Source organism: Humulus lupulus, chromosome 7, assembly GCF_963169125.1.
Source record: "Humulus lupulus chromosome 7, drHumLupu1.1, whole genome shotgun sequence".
Lineage (NCBI taxonomy): Eukaryota > Viridiplantae > Streptophyta > Magnoliopsida > Rosales > Cannabaceae > Humulus > Humulus lupulus.
Window position 1 is genome coordinate 178,758,684 of NC_084799.1, and position 20,217 is coordinate 178,778,900.

General features: G+C 35.4%; 1 protein-coding gene and 1 non-coding gene across 2 annotated transcripts; one reads left to right on the forward strand and one right to left on the reverse strand.

The window, feature by feature from the left end:
- Positions 1-15,447: 15,447 nt before the first annotated feature.
- Positions 15,448-17,187, forward strand: LOC133792404 (uncharacterized). Its single transcript, XM_062230306.1, has 3 exons — positions 15,448-16,376; positions 16,668-16,857; positions 17,023-17,187. The coding sequence occupies exons 1-3, from the start codon at positions 15,448-15,450 to the stop codon at positions 17,185-17,187; spliced, it is 1,284 nt and encodes a 427-aa protein (XP_062086290.1).
- On the reverse strand, positions 15,868-15,974 carry LOC133793333 (small nucleolar RNA R71). The gene has a single exon (XR_009874781.1). It is a non-coding gene; the product is annotated as a small nucleolar RNA R71 (small nucleolar RNA).
- Positions 17,188-20,217: the final 3,030 nt, after the last annotated feature.

Below are 20,217 nucleotides of genomic sequence, written 5' to 3' on the forward strand. Positions count from 1 at the left end.
ACTTCCTCCCGAAGTGAGACTTAGATAGAATCCTCTCCCGAAGATCCTTATGAACACGTTCACAATAGACACTATCTGTTTACAATGGACTAGATAGATATCCACAAGTACACTCAGCACTCTCACAAAGATTAAGGTGAACAAACTTAATCTCTACAAATAAAGACACTCTTCAAAATAATGTTTACAAATATTGAAAATGGAAGAGGTGAAAATTCCAAAGGCCTTGGCAAGGTATTTATAGGCAGGGAAATCGTCCAAGGCCATGGTTTTCTGGTATCTTTGAAATCAATTCGCGAATTCCTTTGATTTAGGAAATCAGCCAGCCAGATGCATTCTGTGTCGACGGAAAAGGAAACTGATGAGTCAGCAACGTAGTCAGTCTCATCTGGCAGAACGAACATGGTCATTTCTTTTGACCATGTTCATTTTCGATACCTTCATTATTTCTAGAATAGACATAATCCCACATAATCCCTGAAAATAATCTCAAGATATCTGCACAATATATTTTTACCAAAAAAATGATTATTTGAGATAAATAAGGCAACAAATATATTCACACTTAAAGATCTTTTCACATTACAAAACCAGCTGAAAATATTGCCAAATAAAACCGAAAATCAATATGGAGATACTACTGATTTTCCTTAATAACTTTAAAATATTTTGTCTAAAATAAAGTTAGCCAAAAAAGGACTTTACAATCTCCCCCTTTGGCAACTTGATAGACAAAAATATTTTAAGAGTTTATTTTGAAAGATCCTGCAAAGACAAACCAGATTAGAGAAAATAGTAATGTTACATTACTCCCCCTGCGAAATGCATCTCAAAAGTAACAAGGATCAAAACATAAAACAAGATAAACCGATCAAAATGAACCTTTTACTCCCCCTTGTTGTCTATCAATAAGCCAACGAAGTAAAACCAACACAAAACACAATCCAAAGAGTCAAACAACTGCTCCACCTCTTTGTCTATCAAAAAAAAAAAACAAAAGACAATGACAACACAATTTTTCAAGCCTTCTTTGTGTGACCGAGACGATTGTTACCAATGGGAAATGCAAGTACTCCAATACAGAAACCGAGTGTGTGTGCCGAATCAGGGCGTATTAAGAGAAAGTATCATGCGAGATGCGCACACCACTCTGTATTCACTTCATTCGGGATCGAACAATATGTACAACGATGTCAAGACAATGTACTGGTGGCCGAGAATGAAGAAAGACATAGTAAAGTTTGCAGCAAAATGTCTTACATGCCAACAAGTTAAGCCCGAGGTTTATAGGTCCTTTTTGAGATATTGGACAAAGTATGGCAAATAGCATATTGTTTGGCTTTACAGCAATCATTAGCTGAAACGCATAATGTATTCCATATATTTATGTTGAGAAAGTATGTATCAGATCCATCTCATGTGCTCAATTACGAGGATCTAGAGATGAGACAAGATTGCACTTATGAAGAATGGCCAGTACGCGTTCTAGAGTGGGGAACTAAGGAGTTAAGGTCCAAAAGTATCCCTATAGTTAAAATCTTGTGGAGCAATAGCACTGAAATAGAGGCAACATGGGAATTGGAGGAAAATATGAGGGAACGTTATCCCGAGGATTTTAGTAAGGGAGAATTGTAGTAACCGAGGTTACCTTTCTCTTAGACCTCTTTATTTATGTGATTATAGGTTGTCTTTATTTTATAGAATAGATTTAACTTGAGTTGTGGTGATAGAATAAGGTTTAGTTTTTTTAAATATTTAGTGGTTATAATTATTATAGCATAGTATAGATTTATGGTAATAATAGTCTTGTTTGTGGGAAAATGGGTGATTGTGTAAGAATAAATTAATTATGGTATTATGAAGAATTGTTATGGATCGAGTCTACATAATGCCCTAAAGCCCAATAAGACTTTGGGCTTAGTAAATTCAAAATCTGGCTAGAGAATTAGAGTTTGTTATTTTATAGTTAGTTAGGATATTTTTGGATTAGGTTGTTATTTGGTAATTAAATAAAATTTTCGTAACTTTAGGGTACTGTAATTTCAGACTCATTTTTGACCCATTTATATTATTATTTTTGAAAACTAATATTTCTAAGAAGTTGTAGATAATTGAATTAGCTTTCTAATGATATAAAGATTGTTTAAATCGGATATCTATAGGTTCAGCTATGTTAATTTTACTACATGTGAGTCCATAGTTACGAGATTTAGGTAGTTAGAGGTTGAGATATTTTTCTTAGGTAGTTTGATGTTAGATTATTCCTCAATTATTTAATAAAAATATTAATAAGATAATTTAGAGATATTTTCTATAGAATTTAGGTACCTATTTTATTTAAATTTAAATTTAGATTAAAGTTAGAATGAAATTAAGATTTTTGAGAGCCTATAAATAGAGCTTATTCCTTCTCTTTATTTTTTTCATTCATTCTTGCTCTTCTTGAGACCCTCACACACACACACTCTCTCCCTATTATTTTCGTGCACCACCATCAAAACACAAACCCTAAGTCCAAAATCATCATCTTCATCACCTCTTCAAATCTTTGACCCTAGTACCCAAAGAGGCCACATGACTAAGGCTATCTTTCTTAATGTCAAAACCATACAAGCAAGCAATTAAGGATCTATGATTTTTCTTCAAGAACAAGGTTGAGGTATAAGTTAAGTTTTGATTGTGTTTGAGTTTTAGATCTATTAGTTTGTGTTTTAATAATGGTATTGTGTTTATGAAATAGGGTTTTTAAGCGGGATTAGAATATAAAGCTCTCAAGTATAGTTTTTGTGCACCACACTCAAAGTAAGGAAAACTAGGTAGTTTAGTTTATGACCTAGCTTTTGATATGCATGACCCTAACATTTCAGGTACAAAAAGAAGATAAGTATGGCTAGACCTAAGCTGTTCATAAATGTATGACGGACCTATGTGATGTCCGGTAGGCTTGGTTGCCAAAATTGTATGACGAACTTATGTCCGGGGCTTAATTGCCACCCCTGTATAAGCACTTATCTTTTTCTTATACCTGTCTTGTTATTATAACCTATGACTATGACCTATGACCTAGGATATATTTTGATCTTGTATGATTAGTATAAATTAGTGTTGTTATGAACTCTTGTAGGAACTAATGGTATGATTATTATGTCTATGTGATTATATGATTTGATATTTATGATGTGTTTATGACTAACGTTATGATTGCAGGATATAATTTATGATCTAGATATATGTGTGATTTTTAGTATGACGATGATATATGATAGATTATGACCTTGGTTTCTATTACGAATATAGTATTGCATGTGAAATTATTTGTTATAAGTTTATGATTGATTTCTTTATGAATTGCTGTATATTTTCCTTACTGGGCTTAGAAGCTCATTTCTTTCTTTTATTTTGCAGAATAAGTTAACCTTAGATGATCGGTGGCGAGCGAATTCCCGATAGCAAGACTGGTGTGAATATGTGGGGGTCGTATAGCCGCATGCTATTTTCTTGGGAAATTATGAACTTTATGATTAAATGTTGCCTAGTTTTATTTTTATTTTATTGTAAAGGCTATTATTTATTTTTCTTAAACCCGGGTCATGTTTATTTTAAATTATAAATAAAGAAGGCAATGTTTTTTCTTTAGGATTATTTTTCAACATCTTTATTTTCTACAATTAAAGCTAGAATTTAGGGTGTTACAAAAATATATTACAATACATATACATCTATTAAATTTTCTATGTAGCAACATATTTTGATGGGATGGTAAATTTAGATTTTTTTTTTCCATTTTATTTACTCGTATCTCTTTCGAAAAAAATGAAGGATTATGGAGAAAGATTACAGACTTTTGTATCGTAATTATAAGATTCAATTCAAATTGTACCAAAACTTCACATATAATAACAATAAAAAAAAATATGAAATAATAGCAATATTTCAGATTACTAAAGTGTGAGTCTCAAGTTTCTCTCCATCCAAGGCGAGGAGGCGTAAATCTGTGCAGAAGCTAGCCAAACATGATGTTGTTCCAGAGCTCCCTTCATCCAACTCCCTTATTTCGTCTCCGGTCCCAGAGAATGAGTTAGCTAAGGAGGAGGGTGGTGTTGCTGAGATACAAGGGACTGATCCTTGGGATTTTGGTGTTAGTGCGAAGGTGGTAGATGCTGGTGTCGAGAAGTAGGGGTCTGGCCCTAGGGATTCTGGAGATTATGCAAGGGAGATTCAATCCGATGATGGTGAACAAGTATCATTATCATGGGCTACTGAGGTTGAGGCCGGGTCTTTCCAAGAATCGGCAAAAGCAAATTGGGCTTGATTCAAAGAAACTCGCCCTTCTTATGGTGGAATTCAGCTGCAGTTCTTAGAACCTATGCATAAGGACGGTAAGCTAGTTGATAAATTGGATATGGATGAGATTGAAGTAGAAGCATCTTTTTGGAAATCTGCTTTGATTTGTGTAGTGATTGGAGCTAATCCTCCATTAGCCGTATTTGAAGGATTCATTAAACGGATTTGAGGCAAACTAGGTATTGAGAGAGTGGCTCGTCTGAACTTAGGTTTCATAATGGTGAAATTCCAAGATGAAGGTACATGTGACTTAGTTCTAGAATCTGGTGTGGTTCACTTTGACAAGAAGCATGTTATTCTACGGCCCTGGACAATAGAAATTGATTCATTGAGATCAGTAAAAATAGTCCCGGTGTGGATTCGATTACCCAATCTTGGGTTACAATATTGGGGAGTTAAGTGCTTGAGTGCACTTGTTAGCACAATTGGTAAGAAAATTATGGTAGATAAGATTACCAAGGATAGGTCTATGTTAAGGTTTGCCCGAGTCTTGGTGGATATGGAGATAGCAGATAAGCTGCCTCCTTTCATCAGCTATCTCAACGAGAGGGGATAGGTTATGGAACAACCAATTGAGTATGAATGGCTCCCTACCAAATTCTCTAATTGTAAGAAGCTGGGACACACAAATAATTCTTGTAAATATGAAGCTGGAACTGTCTAGAGGAAGAAAGATTCTAAGAGCATACCAAAAACTGATCTTCAAAAGGTTGAAGCAGCGAATAATTCGAAGCAAAGTAGTTCTGAAGTGCTTCAGAAATCTCAACCAGAAGTTGTTCAAGAAGGTGCTGGTCCTAGTGATACATGTTGGTCTATTCCGAAAAGGACTAGGAATGTGAAATCTGCTATTCCGATTGCTTTTGAGCAAACTAGAAACTCTTATAGTGTTCTGCAAAAGAATCAGAAGAATCTGCAGGATATGGTATTGACTACTGATCTGAATGGAGTTTTGCAACATCCTGAAATGGAACGTTAGAGGATTGAACAGGAAGAATAAACAGATGTCAGTTTTGGATATCTGTAGATTGAATAAGGTAGGTATTGGGGATTTAATTGAAACTAAAGTTAAGGGGGACAAAATAAAGGATATTATGAGATCTTCATTTACTGATTGGATATATTATAGTAGTGTGAGTCTAGAAGGTAGAATCCTATTGATTTGGAAAGCTCATCTGGCTCAAGTTGATGTTATTCAGGAGACTACGCAATTGATGCATTGTCGAGTTACAATTTGTAGTAGGAATCAAGATTTTTGTCTCCCTATTGTGTATGGTTCTAATAGCTTGGAGACTAGGAAGGTTTTGTGGAATGATCTGGCCCACTTGCCTTTACCAATAAAGCTGTGGTTAATTATGGGGGATTTTAATGCATCTTTTGATGGTAATGATAAAATTGGAGGAAGACCTATATCAGTGAAGAAAATGGAGGATGCCCAACAATGGCTGGCTCTCGGGTTAGTTGAAGAAATGAAGGTAATGGGACCTTACTTTACCTGGTCTAATAACCAAGAAAGGGGGAATTTTTTTTTTTACTAAGTTGGACAGGGTATTCTATAATGAGGCTTGGTTGGACTTATTCCCGTTGGCTTTAGCCTTTTCCCAATGGGAGGTGGTTTCTGATCATAGCATTCTTCTTATCAAGCAAGTTGAAGTTCGATGTAACGACCCAAATTCACTAATAAGGCTTAAGGGCCTTGATTATTGTGCCAGGAGGGCATTACTGGAATAATTGTGATTTAATGAGTAATTATATGTTTAATGATGCTTATATGATAATTTATTATATTATGTGGTAATATGATATGTGATATATGCGAGAACCACATTATGATGTGGATAAAGCTGCAGCCGGCGAATCGAGGGGATCCTAGGGCTAGATAGCGGGAAAAGTCACAACGGGGTATTATAATTGACTTTGGGCAAGTCAGGGGTATTTTAGGTATCACGTAGTGATTTAGACTGTCGGATGATGAAAATAAATAATTGGAGATATATTTGAGGTTAGGGTGTCTAGGCGGGAATATTGGGGGATTTTACCATTTCGGCCTCGGGGATGATTCCGGTACCCCGAGCCTCGGGATTAACTTAATGGATAAGTTAGACATAAGGAAGCCTTTAGAAGAAAACCACAAACCGACTAAGCATTTTCTCTCAGCTCACTTACATGCTCAAAGGAAACCAAGGGGAGAAAAACACAGAAAACTTAAGGGAGAAGCAAGTTGGAATTCTGAGATTTGTAGAGTGGATTTGGGAGTCTAGCTCAGGGGTTTAATCAGGGAACTGGAGCAAGATTTAAGGTAAGCATCTAACTCTGTTTTCTGTGGTTGAATTATGAGTTTTAGCTGGGTTTTAGTTAGTGCTGAAGCAAGTTTAGTTGTGATGTTCTAAGGCAGAATTAAGAAGGGAACTTGGGGACCTAGCTTGGCCACAGCTTGGTGAAGTGATTCTACAGCAAAGGTGAGTTCTAACTCCAAGTTTAGAGGTTCTAGATTGTGTTTGAGTGGCTGGTTTGGGTGTTTGTAGCACTTGGGTTTCAGAAATGGAAAGGAGAGGATTAGAGTGTGATAGACTGTGTTTTCTTGGGAATTATGTTGCTTAGATCATGTTAAAGAAGTTGGGAGTTAATTGGTTTTGAGTTGAGGGCTTTGGTATATCTTAAGGTGAGGTTTAGAGATTGAAAATCGTGGTTTTTTCTGGGTTCGAAGGGTCGGGCCGCGGCATGGTTCTTGGTGAGCCGCGACCCTTCAAGGTTGTTGCATGCTGAGGAAGGAGGGCGGGCCGCGGCATGGTCCAAGCAATGTCGCAGCCCTTACCTGTTTTTGTGCCTTGGATGGATCTGTTTGGGGGCCATGCCGCGGCATGGGTGGCCTATGCCGCAGCGCTTAAGGGATTTTGGGATTTTAAGATTTTAGGCTTGGGAATTTAACCTAAGGTGCTCGGGGTTGAGTCTTTTACCATATTTGGTGAAGTTCAATGTTCCGAGTACTAGAACTTGGCTTGGAAGCTCATTTAAGGTTGTTAATGGTGTCTTTCTTCATGGTTGTGACTAGGTGTTAAGCTAGGGTTCGAGGATCGGATCGCGCTCAAGGAGTATCGCCCGTAACTAACTCATCTGAAAGCTAAAGGTAAGAAAACTGCACCTGGTTGATTATATGAGACGGGACTAAGGGCTCCCTATTGTAAAAGCTTGAAAGGATGGTATTATTCCATGCAAGCCATTTAGTGAACCAACGGCCTAAGGGTGCCAAGGGTCTCACTAGCGCACAGGGCACGGCTCGGCCACTGGTAGCCGAGGACAGCTTATTATGCACTGAGCTTGGTTTAAGCGGGCCAGAGTCAGTGGATTAAACAGAGGGCGCGGCCTAAGTCGTCGGCCCTGATTATTATGTGATATGAGCAGTATATGTGGTAGAATGTATCTTGTATTGGATTGTATATGTTGATTATCTGTTGTGAACTATCTAGTGAGTATACATGCATACTGAGCTATTTGTCTGTTATTATTGTTTGAGTTATCTGTGATGTTTTCTTGCTGGGCCTTGGCTCACGGGTGCTACGTGGTGCAGGTAAAGGCAAGGGCAAGTTAGATCAGCCCTGACTGGAGAGCTCGGCAAGCGGAATGTACATAGCCAGGTGCTCGGCCGCCACGGTTGAGGTCTAGGCAAGGACATGGAACCTAAAGACTGTCTGTTTTGCCTTAGTATGGCTAGTGGATACTTAAGTACTTTTGGAAGTATGTAAACTTATTTTAACTTTGTGTTTATGGGATCCCTTGTTTATTACAGTTTAAATATATGAAATGAGTCTTTTGAGACCGAAACCTTTTTAACCATAGATCTTACGTGTCTAGTGACACGTTTTCAAATTAATGACTTGACTAGCGAGTCCTGCACCTTTATAAGTACACAGTGTAACGGTCTTGGCTATCCAGGGCGCTACATTCAAAAATTGGGAGTTCAACCGTTTCACTATTATATAATGTGGTCTTCTCATGCTCAATTCAGGGATACTGTGTTAGATAGCTGGACCAAACTGATCTGTTCTGGGGTGGTGGTTTGGCGAAGTTAGTTGAGAAATTGGTTCGGCTCAAACATGTATTAAAGAGGTTCAACTGGAGGGTTATGGGTGATGTTGGGGTCACTTTGAGAGAAGTACAAACTTGTTCCAGCCGGCCCAAACTGAACTACATGCTGACCCTGGCAATGCCTCTTTGATCTCGACAGAAAGAGCAGCTTATCTGGAATATAGTAGAAAAGAGAAAATCTAAGAGAGTTTCCTTCGCCAAAAGAGTAAAATCACTTGGCTTGAATTTGGGGATGACAATACTACTTGTTTTCATGCTAGTTTGAAGAAATGGAAAATTGCTAATCAAATAGTTTCATTCATTTCAGATGATGGTACAATTGTTGATGACTATGAGAGGGTAACTCTTCATTTCCTTCATCATTTTCAGAGTTTCCTGGGCTATGCAAGTAGGGCTAATGGTCATATTGACTCTCAATGTATCACTTTTGGACCGGTTTTAGATCTTGATACCCAGATGGAGCTAATTAAGCCTTTTTCTCTTCATGATGTTAAAGCTGCCCCATTTAGCATTCATTCAGTCAAGAGCCCTAGTCCAGATGGGTTTGGGGCTGGTTTTTTCAAAGATATGTGGAAAGATATAGGTAAGGAGATTTCTTTGGTTGTCCTTGATTTTTTTGAAACAGGCGAAATTGCCCAAAGTTTAAATGATACTCTTTTGGTGCTTATTCCGAAGGTGGACCAATGTTATAATGTAGCTGATTTCAGAGCAATTGATAAATACATTTCTAAGATGCTTTGTGGTAGGCTTGCTTCAGTTCTTCCCTCATTGATTAATCAAAACCAAGGGGCGTTTATTAAGCATAGATCTCTTGCCTACAATGTTCTTATATTTCAAGATTTGATTAAGGGGTACAATAGGAAAAATAGTTCTCCTAGGTGTGCTATGAAGATTGATCTTAGTAAAGCTTATGATTCTATTGATTGGGATTTCTTGGAGAATTTATTAAATGCTCTTTGCTTCCCTAGTAGATTTAGTAGATGGATCATGATTTGCTTACAAGGTACTTCCTATTTGTTATTGTTGAATGGTAGAATTCAAGGACATCTTAAGGGAGGCAAAGGGCTTAGGCAAGGAGATCCTATCTCTCCTATGCTCTTTGTTATTGTGATGAACTACCTTACCCGAATGCTAATTAAAGCCTCCAAGGAGAAAGGTTTCAGATTTCATCCTATGTGAAAATCTCTCAACCTTGTTAATCTTTGTTTTGCGGATGATTTGCTTATCTTTTGTAAAGCTAATTCTCAATCAGTGAAGATTCTTCATAGAGAGCTTGTTGAGTTCAAGTCGGTTTCGGGCTTATCTATCAACCACAGTAAATCTCATATTTACTTTAGAGGATTGTCAGAAATTGCTAAAGCCACTGTATTGAGTTGTACAAATCTGATTGAGAGCTCATTTCCTCTGAAGTACCTTGGAGTTTTGCTTAGGCCTACCAAATGTAAGGCCTCTGACTACGATATTATCCTCAAGAAGATTAGATTATGTCTAAATAATTGGGCCAGACAAAACCTTTCTTATGCTGGTCAAACTCAGTTGATTCAATCCGTCTTGTTGGGGATCCGAAACTATTGGATGAGTGTTTTTCTGTTGCCTCAGAGTGTGGTCGGAGATATTGATCGGTTGTGCAGAAATTTCTTGTGGGGTGAGAAGGGATTCAGAAGCAAGTTGCATCTTTCTTCTTGGGAATTTGTGTGTCGTCCGAAGGCTTATGGGGGCCTGGGTTTCCGAGAAGGACCAGTTTGGAATAAGATCTTAATTGCAAAATTTCTCTGGCCTATTTCTTCTAAACAGGAACAATTGTGGGTGAAATGGGTGAACACCATTTATTTAAAAGGAACATAAATCTAGGATTATATTTTGAAGCAAGATGATAGCTGGTACTGGAGAAAAATGATAAAACTTTGTAATTCTGTGACTGGGCCAGATTTGGCAGCTGCTGCAGAGCATGGTCATCTTCGGTTGGGAAAGTTGTATAATCACTTTCTCTCTAGTGAGAAGGTTGATTATAGGCGTTCATTTTGGTGTAAACTTTCAGTTCCTAAGCATTGCTTCATTTTGTGGCAAGCTGTCAATAATCATTTACGCACTAGAGATTTACTCCACTACTCCCATGTGAACATATCTTCTCTGATTTGCCCTGTTTGTGTTCAAGTTAATGAGTCTCATTCCCACCTCTTTTTTGAGTGTATTTTCTCTGAGTAAGTCATGAAGGCAATATCTAGTTGGCTGGGAGTGGCGATTTGGCCTGGAAACTTTGTTGATTGGCGTGTGTGGTTGGATGGTTGTAAGTGTGATTGGTTGTTCCAGGTGGTGTCTGCTGCTCTTGCTGCTACCATTTATTTTATCTGGTTAAATAGGAACAAGTGTTGCTTTGATAATAGTTGCTATTCTGTAACCAAAATAGATCACATGATTCGTTTTTCTGTCAAAGCCAGAGTGCTTAACATTAATTCTAGGAAGTTGTCTTCTAGAGAGAGACAAATGTTAGAGTTTGTTTCTAGTTTGTAATTTTCTTGGGGGAGAAAAGCAAAGTTAAAGTTTTTAACGGACTTTTAACTTTAGCTTTGGGTTTGACACTCAAAGGAATTAACCTATTACTTCGATTTTATTGAAGATAAGTATAACAGAGCTTTTAACTTCGGTTTTTTTTTTTAAAAACGCGAAGTTAAAAGATACCCTTTAACTTCAGTCTTATTTAAAAAAACTGAAGTTAAAAGATGTTGACATGGTTTTTCGCCAACAGATAATTATACGAATAAATAGGATGGATTAGTACTGATTGATAAACCATAATATGACAATGATATTAATTGAGAATGTGGAAACTAATTGCAAAGAAAAGATGGTCACTCCTTTTTTAGGTGGTTCGGAGGTTAAAATCCCCCTAGTCCACCAGTCGATATTATTAATCTCTCCTTACTATTTCTTACAAAGTGTTTGCTTTACAAGAAGAAGCCAACCCCCTGCACTACCCAGGGTTTCGGTATTTATAGGAGATTGATCTCTGAGTAGGTATTGGGGTCATCCCGTGATCTAATCATCCATCATGTCATTTATGTGACACTGATGATTAATTCCTAAACCTTACAGTGAAGTGTGGTCTAATCAATAGGTAAAGATGGGTAGCATGGCCCAAATCAGCCGTGGGATGTCTAAACACGCACGTTTATACTGCATATCTGAGAATTCAGGAATAGAACAGACACGTGATGTCTGGTATATGCATGTTTATATTGCGTGGTTGACTTTATAAGGATTCGGGGGTGTCATACCTCTAATGCACCACGAGCTTAATGTGGCGCTAGCTCGTGGCTTCTATTATGTTGACACAACGGCTCCATGCACGAAGCAGCTAAATGATCCATCAGCTCAGGCTGGTTGTTTAGAGGTCCGTAACAAATAGCTCCGGGTGGACGGTTGACACATGGCAGATCGATTTAGGCCCTTTTCTAGCTCGCCAAAGTGTGTGCGGATATTCAAAGCGTACAAAAGGTACCATTTAACTTCGGTCTTTTCGTAATAACCAAAATTAAAGGGTACCTTTTAACTTTGGTTTTAAAAAAAAAAAAGTTAAAGGTCTTAAAAAATATTTTCCACTTGCACATCTCCTCACTCTAAAACGTAAACAAACCCAAAAATCTTCATTACCACCGTGAGAGAGAAAAGATTTTCACCTATTTTCCATCATTTTTCTTGTTTTCTTCCAATTTCTTTCATCACTTTTTAAAAAAAAAATCATCTTGATCAAAGAAAACTGATTATATTTAGTTTTGAGAGGAAAAAGTTTTTCATTTTATAATGGGTATGGGTTGTGGTTGAAAATACCCATTGTTTTGGGTTTTTGAATGGATTTTCAACATCCAAACATGTTTTTTAGCTTTGAAATAGGTATGGATCGTTAAATATTTTTTTGTATGATTTTTTATTTATTTTTTTGCTTATTATTTTAGATTTATTATATTTTTGATCATTTATTGATAATGTATAGAATTTTAAGGTTGATAATCTTGATTTGGAGTTGCATTTAACTGTGTAAAAATGTATGAATCTTCCAACTATGTGTTTATGATCATTTTCTTTATTAATCCGAATTTAATATTATTATATCTATAAATTGATAATTTTTTGTTCTTTTATATAATATTATTATTTATAATAATTATTTGGTGTATTAATCAAGATAATATTTTGTTGTTGAACAAAAAAATAATATGTTGTTGTTATAAAAAAAAATCAAGTTAATATTTTGTTCAAAGAGTCATTTGTATAAATATGTTTTAATGTTCAGTTTGTATTAAATATTAAATATGTTTGGTACTAGTTATATATAAACTCAATAATTTAATACTTTATTTTTGTTTAAACTTTTTAGGATGATTATTATTTTGGCATTATTTTGGTTTTGAATCGGAGGTTACTAACTTGAAGATTAAATTGAAGGTGAGTAAGTATTTTAGTTTTATTTATTACTATTGCACATATTTATAGAATTATATTGAATTTATATTGAATTTAGTAGAAATTAAGTTTGAAAACTAGTGAAGTAGGTTCTAAAAAATTTGTGTGTTGCGGTGGTATAAGGATGTAATTATGCATGTTGATTGTTGTTTTTCTTTGTATCAAATTGGGATATGTTATAGAAATAGAAGAAACTCTGCCCAATTTTTTAGGATTTATTAATTGAACATGTTTTTAAATATGTAGTATTTATTCATAGAGTTGTAATTTAAACTTTTTAGGTTGGCAGTAAGTTTTGAATAGGATATCGAGAATTTGTGTGCTGTAGTGATAACCATATGTCCCTAGTTTGAAGTAACTTTATCATGCCTCTTGACTAGATAAAAATACTTTGAACTACAGGGTTGGGTAGTCCTATTTATATGGAAAATTCTGCTAAATTTTTTAAAAATTATTTAATACATAAGAAATTTCAATATTTCAAATAATTACTTAGGTGAACTTCACATGTTTAGTTCTATGAACACTTTAGATGTTTATGTGGTACTTAGCTTTTATTTTTGTATGAATGTGTATATATATGTACATTAAGTCTATATAATTTGTGAATTTATTTTATTTTAAGTTTATTGGAAAGTTCAAATATATTTATTAATATTAAAATAATTACAAATTATAATTAAATAAATAATTATGAAAATAAATTTAATAAAGCCAAAAAAAATAATAAAATTATTTTTTTAAGGAAAAAATATATATAACTTTGGTTACTATGTAATAACTGAAGTTAAAGGGTGTTAGGTTCATTTTAGGTTTGTTTTAGAGATTGTTTTATATCATGTTTTTAGTTATTTAGGATTGTTTAGTGCAAATTTATGCTTATTTTCTTCTTGTTTCAGGTTTTAATGGTCAAATACATAATATGGAGTGAAATGAGAAGAAACATGTTAAATATTATGAATAAGATGGATATAGTGTTGATTGTGGAATTTCAAGACATTATGTGTGGAAAATACTACATTGAAGATGCTTAACACACGTCGTTTATGCTTTATAACGCAAGTCTGAGACTGCAAGCTACATTTTGACCATGCTTTCTTCACTTTCTGGAAATACTTCTTGAAATAGAAGTTGTAGATATTTTTCTTACATTTCCATATATTTTCGAATCATTCAATTCGAAGTTATATCGAAGGAGTTATGATCAAAATACGATGAGTTGACGTTGCAGGCTGTTAGAGATGAGTTCAGTTTTATTCTATACAAAGTAGCGCTCCAGCACTGTCGAGAAATAGAGAGCATGATTTAATGCAGGTTGTAGCACCTAGGTGCTACATTTCAATGCCCCAGCGCTATCAGTTTTCTAGAAACGTGTTTTGCGATTTATCTACAGTGCCTCAGCGCTATCTCGTGGCGCCCCAGCGCTAGGGACCGTATGGAAACGGAATTGAGGGGAATTTTCAAGGGCAATATTGTCTTTTCATGCAAAAATTAATTAGGGTCTATAAAAGCCTCCTTAATGACGTTTTTAAGAGAGGATATCAGATTAAGCAAGAAGGAGGCTAGAGAAGAAACAAAGCCTAGAGTTCTTTTTCTTTATCTTTTGATTTAGACTATGTTAAATTCTATGTTTATGTTTGATTTAGTCATGTTTATGAACTAAATTTCTGTTTAGGCTTTCTAATTGACTCTCTTGAAACTCTATTATGATTTAATGCATTTATCTATTTCTTCTTCATCTGAATTTTATTCAGTTTGTGTTTATTGTGTATGTGATTGACTGCGCACCTTTTACATACGATTTATGAATTTTAATCAAAATCTGAAAAGTGAGATTTAAATATGCTAAAATTGAATTGACATAGATTTCAGTTTAGAACGAGAGTATCAAATTGGTTTATGCGATTTAGGGTTGTATTCATTGTTTCCTATTGTTTGAATTAACCATAGAAATATAGGGAATTCACACTAGGTCAAGTTTTCTATTTCTTAACTCGAATAGTTAACACTTTTGCATGTCTATCATTTCAGTGAGAAGAGTTTCAGTAGTAATTGCATTAAAGAATAATAGAGTGGATAATAGAGAAGATTAGGATTCCTAATTGTTTCATAGTGAATTTACTCCTTGTGTTCTTGTTATTATTTTATTTTTGTAATTTTAATTTTTTTTCTTTTTTCTTGTTTTCAAATTTCACAAATCCAGTTTTCATTAGCCAAATAGAAACTAGAAATTAATTATTTGGTAATTAATAAATCAGACTTTGTGGGACGATACTCATTTTTATCGAGATTTATTACAAATTGTGATTACGTATACTTGCGTAGCTATAAAATCTGCAACAAGTTTTTGGCGCCGTTGCCGGGGACTAATTTTTATTAATATCAATACAATTAATTTTTATTCTAATTTGGTTTTTTCTGTGTTAATTTTTTCTAATTGTTGTGTTTGAGAATCTTAATTTCAGGTGCCAATTGGTATATGCGACGTCAAGGGACTGAAAATCTTTTGCCCATTAATACTGAAATTGAGAGGACTTGCAGACATAACAGAAAGCAGAGATGGCCCAACATCAGGGCAATGTGTTGAATTGGGACCCTGCTGAGCCAGCAGTTCGCACACTCAGAGACTATGTACTTCCCGTAGTTACTGGAGTACAATCATACATCCAATTGCCGGCAGTTGCAGCCAATAATTTTGAAATTAAGCTGCCGATTTTGCAAATGGTCCATTCTACTGTCCAGTTTGGTGGACTCCCTACTGAGGATCCCATTACACACATAGCCAATTTCCTAGAGCTGTGTGGAACTTTTAAATATAATGGGGTCACCGAAGATGCTATTAGACTGAGATTGTACCCGTTCTCACTGCGGGATAGAGCTAAAAGTTGGTTGGACTCTCTTCAAGCCAACTCAATCACAACATGGGAGGCATTAGCTCTGAAATTTCTTGCTAAATTTTTCCCTCCATCTGAGGCTACAAAGTTAAGAGGGGAAATTAATAACTTCTCTCAATTTGATGAAGAGTCTCTTTATGATGCATGGGAGAGGTTTAAGAAGCTTTTGAGGAAGTGTCCTCATCATGGGATTGAAAAATGGATGCTAGTCCATAATTTTTACAATGGTTTGTGTGGGACGACTCGCACCATTATTGATGTTGCAGCAGGTGGTGCTTTCATGAGCAAGAGTGGTAATGAGGCTTATGAATTTCTTGAGGAAATGGCCATGAATAACTATCAGTGGCCTAGTGAACGAGATAGAAATAAGAAGGTAGCTGGTATGCATGAGCTGGATGTTATTACCGCTCTCACTGCTCAAGTTGCATCATTGACCAAGCAACTGCAAAATAATTCTATGGCCACTCAAGTCATGCAAATCCAAGCGGTGTGTCATAATTGTGGTGGTCCTCACCCATTTGAGCAGTGCATGGTAGTTGAGATGAATAACTCCATTCCCATGGAACAGGTGAATATGATGGGAAATTTCAATAGGCAAGCTAATAATCCATTCTCCAACTGGTTCAATCAAGGGTGGAGAAATCAGCCTAATTTTGCATGGAGAAATAATCAGGGTCCTCAATAAATTCAGCAGCCTATGCTTCAAGCTCCACCTCAGGCACCGCTACAACCACCAGTACTACATGTTGCTCAAGAGAAGACAAATGAGTTACAAGCTACATTGTTAACTCTGACCAACTCTCAATCTCAATTTATGATAGAAACTCGCTCATCCATCAGGAATCTTGAGATGCAAGTTGGTCAGTTGGCACATTTATAAAGTAGGCCTCAAGGAAATTTGCCAAGTAATACAGAGGTGAATCCTAAAGAGCAGTGCAATGCAATCTCTTTGAGGAGTGGGAAGAAGTTAGAAGAGCCAGTCAAGAAGTCTATACCTGCACCAAAAGTTGATGTTGAGAATGATGGTAAGGTAGAAGAAGAGGTTATTGAAGACCTTGAGAAGAAGCAATCACCAGTGAGTTATGAGCACCACATCAAGATTCCATATCCTCAGCGACTTCAAAAGAAGACATTTGACAAACAATTTTTGAAGTTTCTAGACATTTTTCGAAAACTTCACATTAACATACCTTTTGCCGAGGCACTTGAACAAATGCCAAGCTATGTGAATTTTATGAAGGAAATCTTGTCAAATAAAAAGAAGTTGGAGGATTATGAGATAGTGGCGCTTACTGAGGAGTGCAGTGCTATTTTGCAGAAGAAACTACCTCCCAAGCTTAAAGATCCGGATAGTTTCGCGATTCCTTGCTCAATAAGAGACTGTCATGACCAAGGCCTTATGTGATTTAGGGGCTAGTGTAAATTTAATGCCCTTATCTATTTTTTGGAAGCTGAAATTGGGAGAAGCTCGCCCCACTACTGTGTCCTTACAAATGGAGACCTCTCTATTAAGCAACCTTATTGAGTAATTGAGGATGTATTAGTTAAAGTTGGTAAATTTATCTTCTCTGTTGATTTTATCATTCTAGATATGGAGGAAGATGCAAACATTCCCATTATTTTGGGAAGACCATTCTTAGCCACAGGGAGAGCACTAATTGACGTACAAAAGGGGGGGGGGGGGGGGGTTAAAGCTGCCAGTGCAAAACGAAGAGGTAACATTTAATGTTTTTGTAGCAATTGATATTCCAACTTGTTGTAGAGTGGATGTGGTATGTAGTGATGGTAGTAATTTGGAAACCACCAAGAGAAAAACCAATGTTGAAATTGGTAGTCGAGCAGTTCGTCATTGTTTGAAACGGTTCTATAGTGGGAAGGCTCGAAGGCTACATGAGCAGTGGAAGGCTTCGACGATTAGCAACATCAAAAGATGAGGTTTTTCTTATGACACTATGGCTCTAAAGGCTAAGAGCGGGGTGGACTTGACTCGAGCTGAAGTTTAATGAAGGAAGTGAGCGTCCATCTGGAGACGTTAAATAAAGCACGTTTGGGAGGCAACCCAATGTTATTTTTAATTCGAGTTTTCATGAGTTTGTAATTTTTTTTTTTAAACTCTTTTTAATTTTTGTTCTTAGGCTTAGATTTTATTTTCAGTAATTTTTAGTTTAGTTTGTAATTTTTTAATCGTGAAATACATGAAAAAAAAAAGAAGAAGAAAAAAAATCTTTATTTTGAGCTGCAGCTCCTGGGACAAACTGAACTTTCCAATCATCGCCTTCATTACTTCCATTTTGATGATGTTGAGCTTGACTGTTGGTAAGTTTTCTCTCCTTTTCTTTTTATGTCACATTGGGGATAATGCGTCAATCAAGTTTGGGGGAGGAGTCTTGTTATTTTGTGTGTTTGTGTCGTGTTGTTAGTTTGTGTTTGTTGTTGTTTGAGTTTTATCTTAGTTAAATGTCGTGTTGTGTTTGTGTGAATCAAGTTGTCAATGCTAGCCTATGGTATGGAAGAAAATGTCGTGCAAATTTTTGAAATTTTTGATCAATTGAATCTGTGTGCTTGGTTAGATTGCATTGGTAGCTTGTTTCGATCTATAAAAAAATTGAATGTTTAGCCATGATTGAAAAATTCTTTGCAATTTGAATTTGAATGTATGCATTGTTAAAAAAATTGGCTTGTGGTTTGATGAATGAATGGAGCTAGAACTTGTTTGTTTATCATTGAGTGGGAGTGTTAATCATAGATATGAACATCTATAGCTTCTGATGAAGAAGTCAAACGATGGTTTCCTTTTAGTTTGGTTCAAGGTGTTAAATGGTAGAGATCTCATTTCAGTAATTAAATTAGTTTACTGAAATATCATTTACAAGAAACTAAGTGTTTTAAGGATAAAATACAATGAGGGATAAAATGGTATTTTAGTCCTATCTCATTGTAGACCGTCTATAGAGGATTGAGTGACAATTATGGTTGTAACAATGGATAATTAATAGCGTATCTATATTTGTTATAGAGCGTTCTATGAATTCAAGAGTGCAATTCCAAGTCTATAGTGGAGTCACGAGGAATTAATAAGTTAGTAAATTTATTTGTTAGATTTATGATGACTTATTGGAGCTTGATTTCATAGGCCCATGGTCCCCATTGTACCTTGGATAAAATCATCTAGATAGTCTCAATTAATTGATTTAATCATCAATTAGAATTATCAAAGTTGACTAGGTCAATTTTGGATAGTTTCACAGAGTTGTGTAATTTTGAGAAGAAAAGAGAAATTATGGCAGATTTATTAATTAAGATAAATTGGTATCTAAATTAATAAATAAGTTTAAATCAAGGTTCAAATTATAAATAATTAATTTGATAAAGGATTTAAATAATTATTTAATTAATTAAATCAATAGAAAATAATACAGGCCTTGATTTTAAGTCCAATGGGCTTATAATCAAATGGGAAATTTCACGGGCCTATAGCCCATGATAATTTCGACCTAGGGCTTCAAAATGGCTGTAATTTTATTGATTTTTTAATTAAATTAAATGGCCTAATTGAGTCTATAAAAGGAGTGCTTAGAGAGAAAATTTCAGAGACGACAGATAAGTCACAAGTCAAATTTTCTGATAGTTTTATATTCTCTCTAAACACAAGTCCTTTTCTAAGCCACTTTGTTATTTTCTCTTCTTCTCTCTATATCTATCTCATGTGTTGAGAATTGCCCACACTAGTCTAGGTGGTTCTAAGGATACATTGGAAGATCGTGAAGAAAATAGAAGATCGGTTTAGTTTCTTGATAATACTCTGCGACAGAGAGGATACAAGAGTTAGAGAAACTGAAGGAAGGACTCTTTAATTCCGCTGTGTATACTGTAAGTATTATATTATTTGTTTCTCTTTGAATTCAATTTTAGAAACATGTTTTAGGCTATCTTGTATTAATTTGTTTAATATTAGATATACATGCAAATAAATAAAGATCATGTATAAGCCTTTTTCCAACACATTTTAGGTTTGTTTTAGAGATTGTTTTTGTTAGGAAAACTTATACAGGATCTTTATTTATTTTCATGTAGATCTAATATTAAACAAATTAATACGAGATAGCCTAAAACATGTTTCTAAAATTTAATTCAAAGAGAAACAAAGAATAGAATACTTACAATATACGCAGCGGAATGAAAGAGTCCTTCCTTCAGTTTCTCTAACTCTTGTATCATCTTTGTCGCAGAGTATTATCAAGAAACTGAACCGATCTTCTATTTTCTTCACAATCTTCCAATGTATTCTTAGAATCATCTCAACACATGAGATAGATACAGAGAAGAAGAAGAGAAAATAATCAAAGAGGCTTAGAAAAGGACTTGTATTTAGAGAGAATCTAAAACTATCATAAAACCAGTGATTAAACTTATCTGTCGTCTCAGAAATCTTAAC